Source organism: Uranotaenia lowii, chromosome 1 (assembly GCF_029784155.1).
Source record: "Uranotaenia lowii strain MFRU-FL chromosome 1, ASM2978415v1, whole genome shotgun sequence".
Taxonomy (NCBI): Eukaryota; Metazoa; Arthropoda; class Insecta; order Diptera; family Culicidae; genus Uranotaenia; species Uranotaenia lowii.
The window spans coordinates 11,094,512-11,115,889 of record NC_073691.1 but is presented as its reverse complement, the minus strand read 5'-3'; the positions used below and the strand labels follow the sequence as shown (position 1 = coordinate 11,115,889).

The window sequence follows — 21,378 nt, the reverse complement described above, 5'->3', positions numbered from 1 at the left end:
GTCAAAATTGTCAAAATTGTCAAAATTGTCAAAATTGTCAAAAAATTTTCAAAATTGTCAAAATTGTCAAAATTGTCAAAATTGTCAAAATTGTCAAAATTGTCAAAAAATTTTAAAAATTGTTAAAATTGTCAAAATTGTCAAAATTGTCAAAATTGTCAAAATTGTCAAAATTGTCAAAATTGTCAAAATTGTCAAAATTGTCAAAATTGTCAAAATTGTCAAAATTGTCAAAATTGTCAAAATTGTCAAAATTGTCAAAATAGTCAAAATTGTCAAAATTGTCAAAATTGTCAAAATTGTCAAAATTGTCAAAATTGTCAAAATTGTCAAAATTGTCAAAATTGTCAAAATTGTCAAAATTGTCAAAATTGTCAAAATTGTCAAAATTGTCAAAATTGTCAAAATTGTCAAAATTGTCAAAATTGTCAAAATTGTCAAAATTGTCAAAATTGTCAAAATTGTCAAAATTGTCAAAATTGTCAAAATTGTCAAAATTGTCAAAATTGTCAAAATTGTCAAAATTGTCAAAATTGTCAAAATTGTCAAAATTGTCAAAATTGTCAAAATTGTCAAAATTGTCAAAATTATCAAAATTGTCAAAATTGTCAAAATTGTCAAAATTGTCAAAATTGTCAAAATTGTCAAAATTGTCAAAATTGTCAAAATTGTCAAAATTGTCAAAATTGTCAAAATTGTCAAAATTGTCAAAATTGTCAAAATTGTCAAAATTGTCAAAATTGTCAAAATTGTCAAAATTGACAAAATTGTCAAAATTGACAAAATTGTCAAAATTGTCAAAATTGTCAAAATTGTCAAAATTGTCAAAATTGTCAAAATTGTCAAAATTGTCAAAATTGTCAAAATTGTCAAAATTGTCAAAATTGTCAAAATTGTCAAAATTGTCAAAATTGTCAGAATTGTCAAAATTGTCAAAATTGTCAAAATTGTCAAAATTGTCAAAATTGTCAAAATTGTCAAAATTGTCGAAATTGTCGAAATTGTCAAAATTGTCGAAATTGTCAAAATTGTCAAAATTGTCAAAATTGTCAAAATTGTCAAAATTGTCAAAATTGTCAAAATTGTCAAAATTGTCAAAATTGTCAAAATTGTCAAAATTGTCAAAATTGTCAAAATTGTCAAATTGTCAAAATTGTCAAAATTGTCAAAATTGTCAAAATTGTCAAAATTGTCAAAATTGTCAAAATTGTCAAAATTGTCAAAATTGTCAAAATTGTCAAAATTGTCAAAATTGTCAAAATTGTCAAAATTGTCAAAATTGTCAAAATTGTCAAAATTGTCAAAATTGTCAAAATAGTCAAAATTGTCAAAATTGTCAAAATTGTCAAAATTGTCAAAATTGTCAAAATTGTCAAAATTGTCAAAATTGTCAAAATTGTCAAAATTGTCAAAATTGTCAAAATTGTCAAAATTGTCAAAATTGTCAAAATTGTCAAAATTGTCAAAATTGTCAAATTGTCAAAATTGTCAAATTGTCAAAATTGTCAAAATTGTCAAAATTGTCAAAATTGTCAAAATTGTCAAAATTGTCAAAATTGTCAAAATTGTCAAAATTGTCAAAATTGTCAAAATTGTCAAAATTGTCAAAATTGTCAAAATTGTCAAAATTGTCAAAATTGTCAAAATTGTCAAAATTGCCAAAATTGTCAAAATTGTCAAAATTGTCAAAATTGTCAAAATTGTCAAAATTGTCAAAATTGTCAAAATTGTCAAAATTGTCAAAATTGTCAAAATTGTCAAAATTGTCAAAATTGTCAAAATTGGTCAAAATTGTCAAAATGTCAAAATTGTCAAATTGTCAAAATTGTCAAAATTGTCAAAATTGTCAAAATTGTCAAAATTGTCAAAATTGTCAAAATTGTCAAAATTGTCAAAATTGTCAAAATTGTCAAAATTGTCAAAATTGTCAAAATTGTCAAAATTGTCAAAATTGTCAAAATTGTCAAAATTGTCAAAATTGTCAAAATTGTCAAAATTGTCAAAATTGTCAAAATTGTCAAAATTGTCAAAATTGTCAAAATTGTCAAAATTGTCAAAATTGTCAAAATTGTCAAAATTGTCAAAATTGTCCAAAATTGTCAAAATTGTCAAAATTGTCAAAATTGTCAAAATTGTCAAAATTGTCAAAATTGTCAAAATTGTCAAAATTGTCAAAATTCAAAATTGTCAAAATTGTCAAAATTGTCAAAATTGTCAAAATTGTCAAAATTGTCAAAATTGTCAAAATTGTCAAAATTGTCAAAATTGTCAAAATTGTCAAAATTGTCAAAATTGTCAAAATTGTCAAAATTGTCAAAAATGTCAAAATTGTCAAAATTGTCAAAATTTTCAAAATTGTCAAAATTGTCAAAATTGTCAAAATTGTCAAAATTGTCAAAATTGTCAAAATTGTCAAAATTGTCAAAATTGTCAAAATTGTCAAAATTGTCAAAATTGTCAAAATTGTCAAAATTGTCAAAATTGTCAAAATTGTCAAAATTGTCAAAATTGTCAAAATTGTCAAAATTGTCAAAATTGTCAAAATTGTCAAAATTGTCAAAATTGTCAAAATTGTCAAAATTGTCAAAATTGTCAAAATTGTCAAAATTGTCAAAATTGTCAAAATTGTCAAAATTGTCAAAATTGTCAAAATTGTCAAAATTGTCAAAATTGTCAAAATTGTCAAAATTGTCAAAATTGTCAAAATTGTCCAAAATTGTCAAAATTGTCAAAATTGTCAAAATTGTCAAAATTGTCAAAATTGTCAAAATTGTCAAAATTGTCAAAATTGTCAAAATTGTCAAAATTGTCAAAATTGTCAAAATTGTCAAAATTGTCAAAATTGTCAAAATTGTCAAAATTGTCAAAATTGTCAAAATTGTCAAAATTGTCAAAATTGTCAAAATTGTCAAAATTGTCAAAATTGTCAAAATTGTCAAAATTGTCAAAATTGTCAAAAATTGTCAAAATTGTCAAAATTGTCAAAATTGTCAAAATTGTCAAAATTGTCAAAATTGTCAAAATTGTCAAAATTGTCAAAATTGTCAAAATTGTCAAAATTGTCAAAATTGTCAAAATTGTCAAAATTGTCAAAATTGTCAAAATTGTCAAAATTGTCAAAATTGTCAAAATTGTCAAAATTGTCAAAATTGTCAAAATTGTCAAAATTGTCAAAATTGTCAAAATTGTCAAATTGTCAAAATTGTCAAAATTGTCAAAATTGTCAAAATTGTCAAAATTGACAAAATTGTCAAAATTGACAAAATTGTCAAAATTGTCAAAATTGTCAAAATTGTCAAAATTGTCAAAATTGTCAAAATTGTCAGAATTGTCAAAAATTGTCAAAATTGTCAAAATTGTCAAAATTGTCAAAATTGTCAAAATTGTCAAAATTGTCAAAATTGTCAAAATTGTCAACATTGTCAAAATTGTCAAAATTGTCAAAATTGTCAAAATTGTCAAAATTGTCAAAATTGTCAAAATAGTCAAAAGTGTCAAAATTGTCAAAATTGTCAAAATTGTCAAAATTGTCAAAATTGTCAAAATTGTCAAAAGTGTCAAAATTGTCAAAAATTGTCAAAATTGTCAAAATTGTCAAAATTGTCAAATTTGTCAAATTTGTCAAAATTGTCAAAATTGTCAAAATTGTCAAAATTGTCAAAATTGTCAAAATTGTCAACACTGTCAACACTGTCAAAATTGTCAAAATTATCAAAATTGTCAAAATTGTCTAAATTGTCAAATTGTCAAAATTGTCAAAATTGTCTAAATTGTCAAAATTGTCAAAATTGTCAAAATTGTCAAAATTGTCAAAATTGTCAAAATTGTCAAAATTGTAAAAATTGTCAAAATTGTCAAAAGTGTCAAAATTGTCAAAATTGTCAAAATTGTCAAAATTGTCAAATTGTCAAAATTGTCAAAATTGTCAAAATTGTCAAATTTTTCAAATTTGTCAAAATTGTCCAAATTGTCAAAATTTACAAAATTGTCAAAATCGTGAGAATTTTCAAAATTGTTGAAATTGTTGAAATTGTCAAAATTGTCAAAATTGTCAAAATTGTCAAAATTGTCAAAATTATCAAAATTATCAAAAATCGTAATGCCCTGAATAGTAAAAAAAAAAGTTAATTTATGGGTTTCGTTTTAAAATTTGAAAAAGATTTTAGGCTTGCGCTGAGTCAAGTTTTAAACCAACCATCAGTTATGCGCAAACGACATCGGGATCGTGAAGTTGAGGAAAACAGAAAATTTAAATATGTCACCATGTAAGCTTATGCGTAGCTTGGCTGAGTGAGTAAATAAGGGTGAAGTAAATACAACTTTATCAAGTGCTTTTGCTTTCACGCTATAGTGGGTTTCTGTGTGCTGTTGTTTTTTATTCGTTGCTTTTTGCATACGCAGAGAGCTAACTGTTAGTCGTGTATTTCGTACTTAAGCTAATGTTTACCTTTCATCGAAGATGGTTGTTGATAGTAAGTCAGATTCATAATATCTGTCGATTAGGGGCACAAAGCGTGACCTAATGGATTCGTTTCACCTACTTTACTGCTAGGACAAATTATAATTCAGTTTATGAATATTTTTAAGTTTGTAGTCAAAGTTTCCACAGTATTGCAATTATAAACATAAAAAATCCAAACCTCAAATTAACACTCCTGTAATTCCATAAACATTAATGCACATTTGTAGAATTAGTTAAACATGGTTTAATGAGTTTTTATTAGCCGATGGGTTTTTCTCTTATATTTCCCTTTTACAAAGTTGTCTCTTGGGAAGATTTTTTATTAAGGAGTAAAGTGTGAAATAGAAGAGAATCTCTTCTATGATCTTTTTATTTCAATAATCTTTTCAAAGACTACAGATAATACGATTTTTTTTAAAATTCAACATTGTTGTTGCAATTTACAATCTTATTTGTTTTTAGTTTTATAGTTAATTCTCAAAAGAAAACATAAATGAATGACTTCTATCAACAACGATAACAACATTTGAAACTCTTAGGGTGAATCTAGCCGTTCAGTGCTCGCTTACCCTATCTATATAAGTTCAACTTTTAGCGGCCCACCATGATCTTAGCCTACTTGAAGGCGCTTTTCTTTTCATCAATAGCAGCTTGATGCAAAAAAAAAATATGTCGTGGTACCTACACTGCTATGAACTGGCTCTTTTTAAATTAAATTTTAAATTTTTAGATACTGATAGACCATTCGCTTTAGAATTTTACTCGTTAATGAAATGTTTTGGGCGAAGAAACGAAAAAAAACCCTATAGATTCAGTGCCGTTTGGCTATAGTTTTGACTTAGAACATTTTAATTTATTTTCATATTATTCATAATTCATATTATTCATTCATTTTTATATCTTTACTAGCTGACCCGGTGTGCTTTGCTACACCTTCCAGAAATTACTGAAATTTGTGGTACTTAGCTTTAAACTTTTCATTAATTTGCTCAAAATTTTAAAATTCAATTGCAAAATCATTAAAATGTATTTTTAATTGCATTTTTTTATTTTGAAATGTTCATTAATTTTATTTTGAAGCCGTGTTTTTATCCTTTTTATGACTCTGGATTACTTTGCTTCATAAGTTTATAGCTTATGCCAAAATTTTTTTGTTCTATGTGAATTCTGAATGTGCAAAAGGTTTCAAACTATCATAGAAACCTTTTTTGTCACAAAACAACGTCAAGGGGCACTTATTTTTCCTATTCGTTCTCGAATTATTATACAAATTGTGAGAGTGACCACTACCCCCATTCCTTAATCCCTAATGGAATGAAGAAGGGTCTTATAAATCCTAAAAACACTTCTTGTATACAAATACAATCCTATGTCATATACGGCTCCATTTTCGATAAGTTCTCGAGTTATTCAAAAAATCTGTGACCCTCTCCCTGCTTTATATCTCCCCTTTGGCAAGAGAAGGGTGTCTCAAACCATCGAAGAAACATTTCCCGTTCACAAATATGCTCCCATACAAATTTGATTCCATTTTTTCGATTAGCTATCGAAATATTAAAAATAAACTGTATGAGTGACCCTCTTCCCACTTTTTATCGTTCCACAGAATGGAGGGAAGAGTTGCTAAACCATTGTCGAGTTATCCTATACAATTTTTATCGGAGCCCCTCTTCCTACGTAACCCCTACCTGGAAGGAAGGGATCAAGATTTAACATTCCGTTTATTAAAATACACTCTCATACCCAATTCTGTTCCATTTGCTCGATGGTATGATTGTTCCCTATGTCATATTTCGTTCCATTTGTCAGATAAGTTTGTAGTTTATGTAAACCAATCGTATATGAGCTCTTGTTTTTCCTAACTGTATCCCCAATTGAAGGAGAAAGAAGTCTGAAATCAGCAAATAACCATTGAACGTATCCAAATGCTTTCCTATGCCAAAATTAATTCCATTTGCTCTATTAGTTTTTGAATAATGCGAAAATTTGTATAGGAGCCCCCCTTTCTGCTTCCAAATTTCGTTCCATTTGGTAGGTAATTTCCCGAGTGATGTAAAAAATTGTAAGAAAGCACCCTCCTCCCTTAAGATTTTCCGACTGGAAGAACGGAGGGTTCTCAAAATATCATAGAATCATTTCTGGTAATCAAATACCCTTCAATGCCAAATTTGGTTTAACTTGCTTGATTAGTTTTCCAGTAATTCTGAAAATTGTAAACCCCCTCCCCTCTTTCTATCTCCACACTAAAAGGAGGGAGGGGTACCAAATATTCATAGAACTATTTATCGTTCCCAAATACCTTTCCAAGCCAAATTTGGTTTCATTTGTTCGAATAGTATTCAAGTTATGTAATACAAAATGGGATAAAGACCCCTCCTCTCCTTCCTGAATCTCCACTGGAAGAAGTGAGGGGTCTAAAATAATCATAGAACGATTTCTCGTATTCTACTTCCCTTCCATGCCAAATTTGGTTCCATTTGCTTGATTAGTTCTCCAGATATGTAAAAAATTGTAAGGTAGGCCCCTCCCCCTTATTATCTCCCCACTGGAAGGAGGGAGGGGTACCAAACCATCATAGACACATTCCTCGTACCAAAATACACTCCCATGCCAAATTTGGTTCCATTTGCATGATCAGTTCTCGAGTTATGAAGACTTATCAATTTTATTTATATGACCCCCTCCCCCCTTCCTCGAAGAGGGAGGGGTCCCAAACTATTATAGGAACCTTCCCCGGCCTCTAATACACCCATCTGCCAAGTTTCACGCAAATCGGTTCGGTAGTTTCCAAGTCTATAGGGAACAGACAGACAGACAGACAGACAGAAAGACAGACAGACAGACAGAAATTCATTTTTATATATATAGATTTGCGTAATTTAAAAAAAATCTTTTGTTATCAATCCTATCCGCCAACTAGGGTTTACTATAAACATGAACTACCCTTCTCTAACCTGTATGAACAGCATTTTTATATGTAGAGCCGTAAGTATGAATTTTCTGCACCTGAAAAGTCAATTTCGCTGTTTCAGATCCCTATTTGATTACATTGACTTGACACGATGTGCATTAAGATACCATACTAATGCTCAATAGCAAAACTTTGGATGAGTATCGAATCCAGGTACTAATTTTGGCAGCTTGTTTTGGGCTTGACCATTAGTTGTACCAAATTTGTCTTGACGAATGAATGAATATTAAAATTTATTAAAAAAAAATTAATAGTTTGTGCCTCAAATCAAAATTTGGATTCATGGAAAATCACAACATTTAATCAGATTTAACATACAGATTCATAAATCATAATTTCATTTCAAAACTTTTATTCAGAAACACAACATTTCAATTAAATGTTCATATATGTAGGTGATGAAATTTATAAAACTGAAAAATGAAAGTTGAAATTTTTTGAATAAAACTGTTTCAATAAGTCATCTCTTTCTTTTGAACTACTTATGGAAATCAGTCATCTATTAAAAAACCAAGATTCTGAATCGATTTGCGATTAAAATCCTTAATTCGACTTTAGATGTTTGTATTATTAATTAGTTAAATCTTTGATTTCAGGGAATTCGTCAGTTAAAACTGGAACTTCGATGCAGTTTTGAAAAATTCGAAACTTCTATGTCACTTTTGATCAACTGCTGCGCTTTTTAAATACTTTTGGGACAATTTTATGACCGTTTTCTACAGTTTGAGTTACATTTGAGTTATAAATTTTGACACTTTAGCAACACAATAAAAATTTGTTCCATCTTGTCATTTTTGTGACATTTAAGCATTTAAGGTCTCTTTTTTGTGTCAATCTTGTGTCATTTTTTTGGTCAATTTTGACAATTTTGACAATTTTGACAATTTTGACAATTTTGACAATTTTAACAATTTTGACAATTTTGACAATTTTGACAATTTTGACAATTTTGACAATTTTGACAATTTTGACAATTTTAAAAATTCTGACATTTTGACAATTTTGACAATTTTGACAATTTTGACAATTTTGACAATTTTGACAATTTTGACAATTTTGACAATTTTGACAATTTTGACAATTTTGACAATTTTGACAATTTTGACAATTTTGACAATTTTGACAATTTTGACAATTTTGACAATTTTGACAATTTTGACAATTTTGACAATTTTGACAATTTTGACAATTTTGACAATTTTGACAATTTTAACAATTTTGACAATTTTGACAATTTTGACAATTTTGACAATTTTAACAATTCTGACATTTTGACAATTTTGACAATTTTGACAATTTTGACAATTTTGACAATTTTGACAATTTTGACAATTTTGACAATTTTGACAATTTTGACAATTTTGACAATTTTGATAATTCTGACATTTTGACAATTTTGACAATTTTGACAATTTTGAGAATTTTGACAATGTTGACAATTTTGACAATTTTGACAATTTTGACAATTTTGACAATTTTGACAATTTTGACAATTTTAACAATTCTGACATTTTGACAATTTTGACAATTTTGACAATTTTGACAATTTTGACAATTTTGACAATTTTGACAATTTTGACAATTTTGACAATTTTAACAATTTTGACAATTTTGACAATTTTGACAATTTTGACAATTTTGACAATTTTGACAATTTTGACAATTTTGACAATTTTGACAATTTTGACAATTTTGACAATTTTGACAATTTTGACAATTTTGACAATTTTGACAATTTTGACAATTTTGACAATTTTGACAATTTTGACAATTTTGACAATTTTGACAATTTTGACAATTTTGACAATTTTGACAATTTTGACAATTTTGACAATTTTGACAATTTTGACAATTTTGACAATTTTGACAATTTTGACAATGTTGAAAATTTTTACAATTTTGACAATTTTGAAAATTTTGACAATTTTGACAATTTTGACAATTTTAACAATTTTGGCAATTTTGACAATTTTGACAATTTCGACAATTTTGACAATTTTGACAATTTTGACAATTTTGACAATTTTGACAATTTTGACAATTTTGACAATTTTGACAATTTTGACAATTTTGACAATTTTGACAATTTCGACAATTTTGACAATTTTGACAATTTTGACAATTTTGACAATTTTGACAATTTTGACAATTTTGACAATTTTGACAATTTTGACAATTTTGACAATTTTGACAATTTTGACAATTTTGACAATTTTGACAATTTTGACAATTTTGACAATTTTGACAATTTTGACAATTTTGACAATTTTGACAATTTTGACAATTTTGACTATTTTGACAATTTTGACAATTTTGACAATTTTGACAATTTTGACAATTTTGACAATTTTGACAATTTGGACAATTTTGACAATTTCGACAATTTTGACAATTTTGACAATTTGGACAATTTTGACAATTTCGACAATTTTGACAATTTTGACAATTTTGACAATTTTGACAATTTTGACAATTTTGACAATTTTGACAATTTTGACAATTTTGACAATTTTGACAATTTTGACAATTTTGACAATTTTGACAATTTTGACAATTTTGACAATTTTGACAATTTTGACAATTTTGACAATTTTGACAATTTTGACAATTTTGACAATGTTGAAAATTTTTACAATTTTGACAATTTTGAAAATTTTGACAATTTTGACAATTTTGACAATTTTAACAATTTTGGCAATTTTGACAATTTTGACAATTTCGACAATTTTGACAATTTTGACAATTTTGACAATTTTGACAATTTTGACAATTTTGACAATTTTGACAATTTTGACAATTTTGACAATTTTGACAATTTTGACAATTTTGACAATTTTGACAATTTCGACAATTTTGACAATTTTGACAATTTTGACAATTTTGACAATTTTGACAATTTTGACAATTTTGACAATTTTGACAATTTTGACAATTTTGACAATTTTGACAATTTTGACAATTTTGACAATTTTGACAATTTTGACAATTTTGACAATTTTGACAATTTTGACAATTTTGACAATTTTGACAATTTTGACAATTTTGACAATTTTGACAATTTTGACAATTTTGACAATTTTGACTATTTTGACAATTTTGACAATTTTGACAATTTTGACAATTTTGACAATTTTGACAATTTGGACAATTTTGACAATTTCGACAATTTTGACAATTTTGACAATTTGGACAATTTTGACAATTTCGACAATTTTGACAATTTTGACAATTTTGACAATTTTGACAATTTTGACAATTTTGACAATTTTGACAATTTTGACAATATTGACAATTTTGACAACATTGACAATATTGACAATTTTGACAATTTTGACAATTTTGACAGTTTTGACAAATTTGACAAATTTGACAATTTTGACAATTTTGACAATTTTGACAATTTTGACAATTTTGACAATTTTGACAATTTTGACAATATTGACAATTTTGACAACATTGACAATATTGACAATTTTGACAATTTTGACAATTTTGACAATATTGACAATTTTGACAACATTGACAATATTGACAATTTTGACAATTTTGACAATTTTGACAGTTTTGACAAATTTGACAATTTTGACAAATTTGACAATTTTGACAAATTTGAAAATTTAGACAATTTTGACAATTTTGACAATTTTGACAATTTTGACATTTGCGCTCAAGCTGTCCTCTCAACTTTGAATTATAAGCTGTCGTCTCAACGCGCTTGAAATCTTTTTCGATGCGCTCAAGCTGTCCTCTCAACTCGCCTTTGAATTTCAAGCTATCCTCTGAACTAGCTTAAAATGTTTATCAATATGTTCAGGCTGTCCTCTCAACTCGCCATGGAATTTTATGCTGTCCTCTCAAACACGAAATTATGAACATCATAATCGAACTTTTCATATTTATTAGTTCATTATATTAGCAATTTTAAAGTTTTCCTTTTCAAAACCCTTTAATAAAAAAAATATGGAAAATACTTTGCATATGGCACTATGACTTCCTTTTTTATTCACTTTAATGGAAATAGCTTCTGAAAAGCGTTGCTGCTCCTTGAAACCGCTGATTGAGTGCTTGAAAAAAATTTTCTTTTCAATTCATTTTTTTCTATGCTGTCTCGTACAGGTTAATCAGGTATTTCCTGAGACAGATGATGGATTAAATTTGTTCTATGATTTTCCGGAAGAGAAATCTTTTTTTCTTCAAATTAATATTCGATTTCTGTAGAAAATTAAACTTTTTTGTCAATTTCAAATACAATGAATCTCGAAATCGTTTGACTTCCATTCGTTTTTGGCATCAATCACATTGAGATACTGCGTGGTCATGGAACATGCTGTGTTATTCAAAGGACTATCATATGTAAAAAATTTAGTAAACAATGAAAAATTGTCAAACGAACAACAAGCAAGGAAATTGTTGATAACTTATCAATGACAATTGAAAAATGAAAAAGAGTTTGCACGCTCGTGTCGGACGACGAAGTGTCGAGCCCACAGAAAGTGTACTAATATATGCCGTGACCGAGACTCGATCTCATGACCTCTGGCTTAGAAGACTGAAACGCTATCCTCTAGGCCACGGTCGACCTGCGCACAAATGTTGCTGGTTAGATCCGTTTGTTTAGCGATTTTAGGCTTTATTCTTCTAAGAAATTCTTAGCACATCCTTACTCATCACTTGATTCTAGCCTTCTCTTCAATATTTACAAAAAAAAACGCATTCAACATTTTTTGATTTTATTTCGTTAAACCAAAAATAATAACTTAGAATCTAGTAACGATCTTTCTACTCATAATATTACAATAATCAATATAAATTCACATTTGATAGTTTAAAAAACAAGGTTGTTCGTTTGAGCTGATGAAATGAAACAATAGGGTGAAGATTTTTTTTTCAAACAAAATGCTTATTGTACTTTGAGTGATATTTTCTGGCTGCCACCACCACCTCCCTTCCGAATCTGCAGCTTATCCAGTCCAATATTGGCCAGCTGCATCAAATTGAGGGAACAAAATTCCAGCAAATTCCGCCGGCCACTGACATGGGTAAATGTCCTTCCCGACTCGATAACCTTCAGAATACGTTCCGCTATTTCCTGCTCCGGCAGCGTTAGACTAGGCGTCGGGAGTGCTAGTCCCATTGAAGGGGAGCCAGTGCTGCCATCTTGATTGCTCTTGGCTCGGTGTATTGTTCCATTTATGAAATCGCAAATGATGGTTGAAAATTCTATCACCGGTTTTTGGCTGCTGTTGGATAGATTTTGCGAACTAACAATACTTTGTACGAGATCGTTATACTGATTTGAGCTGTCAGCAAATGCCCGAGCACTGTTTGAGTCCGATTTGATGGCAACAATCCGGCTGAGATTGTTTCGAGGACTTCTTTCCGAGGGTGGTCGAATCATCAGAGGAACGACACCTGTCAGAAGCTGAAAATCAATAGATAAGAGAGAAGATTTGTTAAAAAAAAAATTTATTTATTTTTTTTTTAAGTTGCGGTCATAATTGATGACTCTGTAACCTATATTAAACTGTTTACTTCCGTTTGACCCAGTGCCTTCTTCCTCAAATAACATATTTCTGACATAGTGTCCTCCTAATTAAAAGAACAACTTATAAAGATGCTGACATCAGTACAATGTTATCTCCTTCAACGAATGTCATAAAACCAAATTCATCCTTCGCGCGTAAATGCGCACATCTTACATTCACGAAACCTAAAATGTCAGCTGAAGATCGCTCGATGAAGTCATCCGTCGGATGATCTCGATGCAGATGGATAACCAAATCGAGGCCAGGCGTTCCTAACGTCCGAGCTATTGCTCCATCTGGGCACCCGAACAGGTCGATGACCTGTCGACGATTCGACAGATCACACACGAAAACACCCGACGAGACATTCTTCGCTTCCAGTCGTTCAGTGGAGTTAACGATCGTAATCACCCGACAGAGGCGTGTCTCGGTTAGCCGATCGAGCAAGGCCTTCGAAAGGGGAACCGAGCCTTCGTGGCCTTCCTCTCGGAATCCATCGGTTATGATCTAGAATAAAGAAGGTTGGGTTTATTACAGAAAAGATGAAAAAAGGTTAACATGAAAGCTGAATTCAAGGGAAAAAAATCCAAAGATACCAAAACATTCCGGCGATGCAGAGGCTGGGCGACGTTGGACATTTCTCAGACCTTCTCGGTGACAGTTCGGGTGATAGATTGCTGACGCTCTAAATCTTAACTGTCGTATTCGGCCTCATAAAGGGGAAGAAAAGTTTACCGTTGCTCCAGTTTTCTTTCTGAAATGAAGAAAAAAAAATTGGTTTAAATCAAATTTTGTTCTAATAAATTAAATAAATTTTAAAATTCATTGAATGTTTACTTTCAACACCTCACACTCAAATCTGAGTATTACCAGTAATAACAAACTATATTTAGATTCCAATTAAACCTTAAGACCTCAATCCTCTGAAATAGACTCTGTGGGCGTCCGGAATGGGTCGTAAAAAGTCATCTTCAGAGGACCGTGCTGGGGTCACTGACAGTTCCAGTGTCCCACGAAATAAACACCAATCCTAGGTAGTAGGAGAATCGCAAAAAGTGATGCATTGAGATTCATTGCCTGCTAGGGGCTAGCACGATATGCCCTCTTCAATGGCAGCTTGGCTGGCTCAATTCACTTTATATCTCGCTCAATTCTGTCAGCGGACTTCCTGAAAACAACTATCACAGTTTCTGCCGTTTAATGTCGCTCGAGATTGCCGAAGGTTGAGACCTTCACTGGCTTTTTTTATGTACTGGTCGAAAAGTACAAACCAAATGTAGGTTGAGATCAATTACCGTCATGATCGCGAACGAAATGCATCCCACTTTGTGCCAAAGTTTGTTTTTTAGTGTCCAAAAATTTAAAAAAAAAATAATTTGGATTTATAAAAACCCCAATAAAACCTCAGAAAAAACCTTCGTAGCTCATAAGATTTCTTTTAAGGGACTTTAGATCCAAAATGTATTTTTACCCACTGTGGGTGATGCAGCAGAATGCACTTTTCCGGACGAACTTCTCAAACGATTTGCCGCTAAGAAAGCACTAAAGTGAGCACCCCGGCAATGAATTAAAACTTACTGTAGGTTCCTATTGGGTGTTAGCTGTATAAAAGCTAGCGGAGATTTGCTTCGATAATTTGCTTGTAATAAACCCATTAGGTAGTACGATGAGGTGACCCTAGGGGACAATCGTTATTAACTTAAAAAAGCGCGGGTGTTAAACTCTAAAATAATCCTATGCAATCTCCTTTTCTATGGTTTGGCCGACATGGGTCAAATGTGTACCAACGCTATGAATAATGTAGAGCAACTTAAATCATTACATTTTTACATGCTTTTAACGCTTTGACTTACAGCTGGAAGCATTTTGATAGCTTTTTGGAAACTAACTTTAACATAGTCATTCTTCAATTGAAAATTCACAATTATTGCAAATAAACACGAATTTTTAGCAAAAGATAATTAATTTTTTACCCTTAAATTATCCTTTAAACTAATCCTGCCAGATCACCCGAGTTTATCCGAACTTGCGCGGATATTTGATACCAAATTTGGGAAAAGTGTAAGAATCAGAGATAATCAGTAGGCCACGAGTTTGTTTTGATAATCCGATCAAATACTTTCCAGATGTCAAACATAAACTCGTTAAACTTGCCTCGGTCTTTTGAGATAATTACGGTGTCCTGCAAAAGTCTGGTCCCAGGTCCCGGATTTCATTGAAAAAAGCTCGGATTTTTTCCGGATTTACAGTTCCCCCACAATCATGGGTCACACACAATTATTAGTCAACGATCATTAGAACTGCTGATATCTACTAAATCAAAAGAAATTATATCAAATTATTAGTTTTAGTTAATCGACAATACCATCAAAATGCATTAAAAATATTATTTGTGCGTTTGATAACAGTAAAATTGCTGTTTGAATACTTTTTATCAAAGGTGGACTATAAGCTGTGGAACTATCGCATAAAATTCCAATGTTATAAGGTTGACATCTTCAACCGTTAAGCCCCTTATGCGGGTATTTCAAAGATTCCAACCAAATGAATTGGTCCCATATAAGCACAAAAGAAGAGTTTACATTTTTCAAATAAAACTGAGCGAATGAAATGCGAAAATTCAAAAATATTTAGCAAAATAAAAGTGACCCATAATTGTTACAGAATCCACCAAGTTCCACACAATCATGGGTCACTTTTTCGCAAGCAAAACAAAACATTTCTTGGTTGCTAGCTCAACCCAATGGGCGATGGAAGCGAAAAGTTATTCTTTCTCTCCTTGAGAAAAACCCCTTTAGAACTGTCAAAAGTTGGGTGAAATTATATCTGCATCCCACTTGCACTAATGCAAAACCATCACCCAAATTCGTCAGCGCTTCCATCGCCTATTGCCCCTTGAACGTCTACTAGCGAAGAATGCCCCTGAATGTTTGCCAGAAACTTGTTGATTTTCATGTTGATATTCGGGTGTTGCCATGGACTTCTATGTGACTAATAATTGTGGGCAAGGCAATATGACTAATAATTGTTACAAGCTTCAATTTTGACCCATAATTGTGGCTTTGAAAAACGTTGATTGTTTCAGTAAATTATTTTATTTTTCAACAAAATTGCAAACAAAATCTTGTTTGAAATCAAAGAGGGAATATTTAATGACAGAAATTCATGCAAAGCTTGATGTTTGGTCCACTAACACCCGAATGAACGAACATTTTGTGGTGAAATGATACGTTGAGTGACTAATGATTGTGGGGGGACTGTATTCACTTTATTTGCAAGCGTAAACAAAAAACTCAAATTTATTTATAATAAAGGGTGATACGGTCAAAATTTGGTCAAGAGAAAACGCGTGTAAATCGGTGAAATCGTTTATTTGATAAATAAAATTAAATTTCTTTTTCAAGTTTAATTAGTATGAAATTCAGGAAAAATATTCAGTTAGGCATCCGTTTTTTCAATTCCGAATTGCCGGGCCTTACGCTTAACTCCTGCCATCAGATTTTGTACAGCCACCTTTTCCACCTTCTTCGCCGCAGAAAGCCACTTTGCCTTGAACTGTTGCTCGTCCTTAGCAGTTTTTTTTGGTCTTCTTTAGGTTCCGCTTGACAATAGCCCAGTATTTATCAATTGGGCGGAGCTCTGGCGTGTTGGGAGGGTTCTTGTCCTTGGGAACCACCTGCACGTTGTTGTCGGGGCACCACTCCATGGCTTTTTAACCGTAATGGCAAGATGCCAAATCCGGCCAAAACAGTACGGAACAACCGTGTTTCTTCAGGAAAGGCAGCAGACGTTTATTCAAACACTCTTTCACGTAAATTTCTTGGTTGACAGTCCCGGAAGCCATGAAAATGCTGGTTTTCAAGCCACAGGTACAGATGGCTGATATTTCTTTGCGAACTTTGACAGTTTCATGTGCTTGAAAATATCTGCTACCTTTCCCTTCCTTTTGCCGTATAAAACTCCTGTCCCGGAAGCTGCTTGTAGTCGGCTTTGACGTAGGTTTCGTCGTCCATTACCACGCAGTCAAACTTCGTCAGCATCGTCGTGTACAGCCTCCGGGATCGCGCTTTGGCCGTCGTATTTTGTTTATCATCGCGATTTGGAGTAACTACTACCTTTTTGTGAGTCGATAGTCCGGCTCGTTTTTTGGCTCGATGCACGGTTGTAGACGATACACCCAGCTTATTTGCGGCATCTCGGAGAGAGAGGTTAGGGTTTTACTTGAAACTACCGGCAACTCTCTTTGTCGTCTCAGCGGCTTCCGGTTTTCGATTTCCCCCCGATCCAGACTTCCTGGCTGTCGATAAACGTTCCCCAAACACTTTAATTACATTTGTAACGGTTGATTTGGCAACTTTTAGCGATTTTGCCAGCTTTGCGTGCGAGTAGCTCGGATTTTTGCGAAGCGCGAGCAAAATTTTGATACGCTGCTCTTCTTCCTTGAACGGCATTTTGACAACTGAAGAGTGAATTCCAAAATCAAAATAGGAGCAACACTCTACACACACACCTTCAAAATGAGGAAGGTTCAGGTTTTTTAAATGCAAAATTGAAAGAAATACGTCCAGTTGATATTGACCAAATTTTGACCGTATCACCCTTTAGTATCTCTCACTTTTTTCACTATTCTTTATGTATGCATTTTTCAAAAAAAAATGTTCTAGGAAAAATTTTGTCACCAAAACCCCCATATGAGGCAGTTCTTCCTACGGCCCTGCCGGGTATTAATATAACTTTTCACTTTTCAATTATTATTATTGAGATTTCCGTTGGTTTATAAATTCTAAACCATTTATCTTTCCTATTTTTAAAACAAAATCTTTAAAAAAAACTGTAGTTGCTTAAATTGAACCAATTGACAGTTCTGAGTTTCCTCATTGAATTTCCATCCCAATTTCTGTCTTGACTTGAAATTCATATTGAAACATTTTCAATTGATGTAACCAAAATTTTATCACTGAAGTAAATACCCTGAATTCAGCATATCATTTTCCAAATGATCATTCTTAAATTATAATCAAAACGATCTCATGGTTGAGTTCTTTCTTGAATTACTGAAGTTCAGTTTCATCGTTTTTCTGAATTTTGAGAACTCAGGATTTTTGTTTGAGATACCAAACTCATTTGGAATCCTTATCTGATTTTTTCAATGAGAACTGGATGTGTGTTTGAAACATTTAGGTAATCTCAATTTTGAATTATTTTTCAATCGATCATTTTTTCACTTATAACCCTTTGGCTTTGAGGCATCGAATGAATCTCTCTTTTTTTATTTAATTCATATTTTGTTTCTTAAAACTTGATTTGAAATTATGATTAAGATTTGAGACACTAAACTATGGTTCTGAATGTAACCTGATTTTAAGTTTTGAATTCTTAAACTCTTACAGTGTCGGACAATAGAATAGGATCGCTCTAATGCAAAATATTCAAATCACCTTTAAACTGCCAATTCAAATATAATAATATGCGACACCTAGCGGCAAGCACTTATTGTAGTATGCCAACTTTGTATACTGCACGTTTGTTGCAATCAAAGCAATCCGTTTGTTCTACTCAGCGGTGTCATATATACAGATTTTTCTGTATTATACAGATTTTTCAACCTCAATACAGATAAGATACAGATACAGATTTTTATACAGATTTTTTAACATTAATACAGATTTATACAGATTTTTTAGAAAATTTAATTTAATTGTTGATGAAACGGTTTCCACGGGCTAACTGAGCTAAATCTTTTTAAACCTTTATCTTTCGAACTGCAGTATACCGCAAATGCTTTCAACAGCACATATAATTTATCCTATGTGTTTCTTAGACGAAACTTTTCATAGTTAGTCCTAAATGTGCTAAGGATTTAAAAAATAGATTTACAATTTTTATCGATAACACATGGAAGAAAATTTCAAGCAATATAATAGTAATATAAGCTCTTATTTTAGATATAAATACTAAAATTGGTTGAAAATGCATTCAATAAATTTATGCGCTGGCAAAACTACATGACAAAGATATAAAAAAAATTGTTTCAATTTAGTTATCGACTTTCTCGAGAACCGCGAGTAATTTTGACTTTGGGGGAAAAAGTGATGAAAGTTTCCATTCTGTCATTTTTGTTCCAATTCAACAAAAAATGGAAATTTTGAGCTAAATTTAATGAACAAAATAAATCTTTCATATTTCTTGAGGCACCAGTCAAAACGTTTTGTAGACGTCGGCAAGGTTGGGAAATAAGTTAAAATCCTAAATATCAAATTCTCAAAAACTTTTTTGAATGATGCCAGATTTATTATTTAGATATTATTTAAAATAACTAAATAAATAAATAAATAAATTGATTGATTTGAATTTAGGAACCCAAAATCTTCCAAAATCAATTAAGTATTAAAACATAGGAAACATAAATGCCTTTCCCTTGTGTAACTTTCAATCATAACATGAATTTGAGGATTTTAGAAATAAGGTTGGGAAAATTTAGAAAACAGAAATGAAATTCTGAATTCAGAATAACATTCATAATTATATGGTTAATTATTTAGAATTTTAACTCAAAATCATTGAGCTAAATCTTAAGCATTTTGCCTTCCGATTAAGACAATTAAAAACATAGTTTAAAAGTTTTCTGTTTTAAAATGAAAAAAAAACTCAACAAAATGCTGTTCAAATGTGACAAACTTTTAAAATTTGTCCTAAGGTTGTTAGGTTGCGGCCAACAAAATTGCATGTTTTCATCTGGCGGAAGTTAATTAGCCTTTAATAATAATTTTATATCTAACAAAAAAAAAAACTTAGCAATCTAGATCAGAGATTCGCGTCCCTCGAGACCACAATGTGCGGCCCGCTAATCCTTTGCGAATTGAATTATTTTCGCAATTTTTGCCTGCGGTAGTACGTTAGATATCATAAAATACCAGCCAATAAACCAGAAATAGTTGATACGGCGATGACTTGTTTAAATATGTAATTTACGTGTTCCTGTTTGCATTTATCCCTCAATCATTCATATTGGGGACTTTTTTCCAGAATTGTAACATTCAATGTGTTTTTCAAAGGGTCCTAATTTTTCTTGAGCGTTTTTAAATTCAAAATCTGTAACTAAATGAAAGTCGGCAAACGCAATTTAAAAAAAAACGAAAGAATATTTATGAGCACATAATGATGATTTTCATATTTTTGTCAAAGATAAAGTTGCATGATAAATCAACTCAGCAGAAATTTTTTTTGAAAACGTTATTATTTTATCAAATTGGAAAAAAATGCTAATTTCGTAAGTAATTGAATTAAAACTCAGCATGAAAAGTGCCTGAAAAAAAATTTACATTCATGATAAAACCCTGCATTGTAATTTTGTATTTGATTCAAAAAATCTGTGGAAATGTTCTCTGATGTTATACCAAACGTTGACAAATTCAGTCTTTTCACTTGGTAAATAACAATTCATATTCAAAACGTTAAGATATTTTCTTAAACAGGCCTTCGAAATCTTTTCCCAGTAGCACTAAAGTTTAATTAATAAAATCTATTAAAAAATGCTAAAAAACAATAAAGAATGTAGACTCTCCTAAAATTTGCTTGGGAATCTGTGAAATTTTTGTTATTCCCAGGATTTCAGCAAATTTGGTTGACACGTTATATTAAAAATGTTTTTCGCGAATTTCAGGAAAAAAAATCAGGGCTTCGTAGGGCCAATTTAAACTGTGGTTTTTTTTTTGGAAATACGTACAGAAAACCGAAATTTAGATAAGTGAATTTGAACCACAAAAATAAAAAAATATATACCTCTAGTTTTTAAGTTATTGCTGTGATATAGATACATAGCTCCAGAAGACTTCAAGAAAGTAATGAGTATACAGTAAACGAAAATTACCGAGTTCGGTAATTTTTTTACCGAAATCCTAACATGTGTAAATCGTTAAACTGTTCGGTAATTTTTTCGGTAAAAAATAAACGAACATCGGTAAATGAACAATCGATTTACCGATGTTCGTTTATTTTTTACCGAAAAAATTACCGAGCAGTTTAACGATTTACACATGTTAGGATTTCGGTAAAAAAATTACCGAACTCGGTAATTTTCGTTTACTGTGTAGATACCGCCAGTTAAGATAAAAATGATTATTATATGGAAAGGCGTTAAACGCGTTTGTGCATCGTACGTTTTTAAGGAAAAATGTGATGCAAATGATGTCTACACACTTAGAAAAATCCACGTAGATTTACATGAAACAGCATGGGTAGAAGGGAATCGGGTATTTACCTGTGATAAAACTGTTTACTTCATGTAAACTTCCTTCACATAAGCAGTGTTATCACACTAAAACTCAATGTCTTTTACCCATGCTATTTCATGTAAATTTCAGTTCCGGATACAATATTATTGTTTATAGTAGATTTACTTGTACAGCACCATTTGAGAA

General features: G+C 30.8%; 1 protein-coding gene across 3 annotated transcripts in view; it reads right to left on the bottom strand.

The window, feature by feature from the left end:
- Window positions 1-12,203: 12,203 nt before the first annotated feature.
- The window catches only part of LOC129739096 (uncharacterized), an 88,872-nt gene continuing 79,697 nt past the window's right edge, over window positions 12,204-21,378 (bottom strand). Inside the window, exons 1-4 of one of the 3 annotated variants that reach the window (XM_055730497.1) lie at window positions 13,796-14,087; window positions 13,555-13,712; window positions 13,133-13,465; window positions 12,204-12,855 (exon numbers count right to left, since the gene is read on the bottom strand). In XM_055730497.1, the coding sequence (XP_055586472.1) occupies window positions 12,334-12,855; window positions 13,133-13,465; window positions 13,555-13,596 (897 nt within the window). In that variant the 5' untranslated portion in view covers window positions 13,597-13,712; window positions 13,796-14,087 and the 3' untranslated portion in view covers window positions 12,204-12,333. Of the gene's footprint in view, window positions 12,856-13,132; window positions 13,466-13,554; window positions 13,713-13,795; window positions 14,088-21,378 lie in introns of those variants that run through there. The other 2 variants (XM_055730496.1, XM_055730495.1) reach the window with 2 other exon arrangements.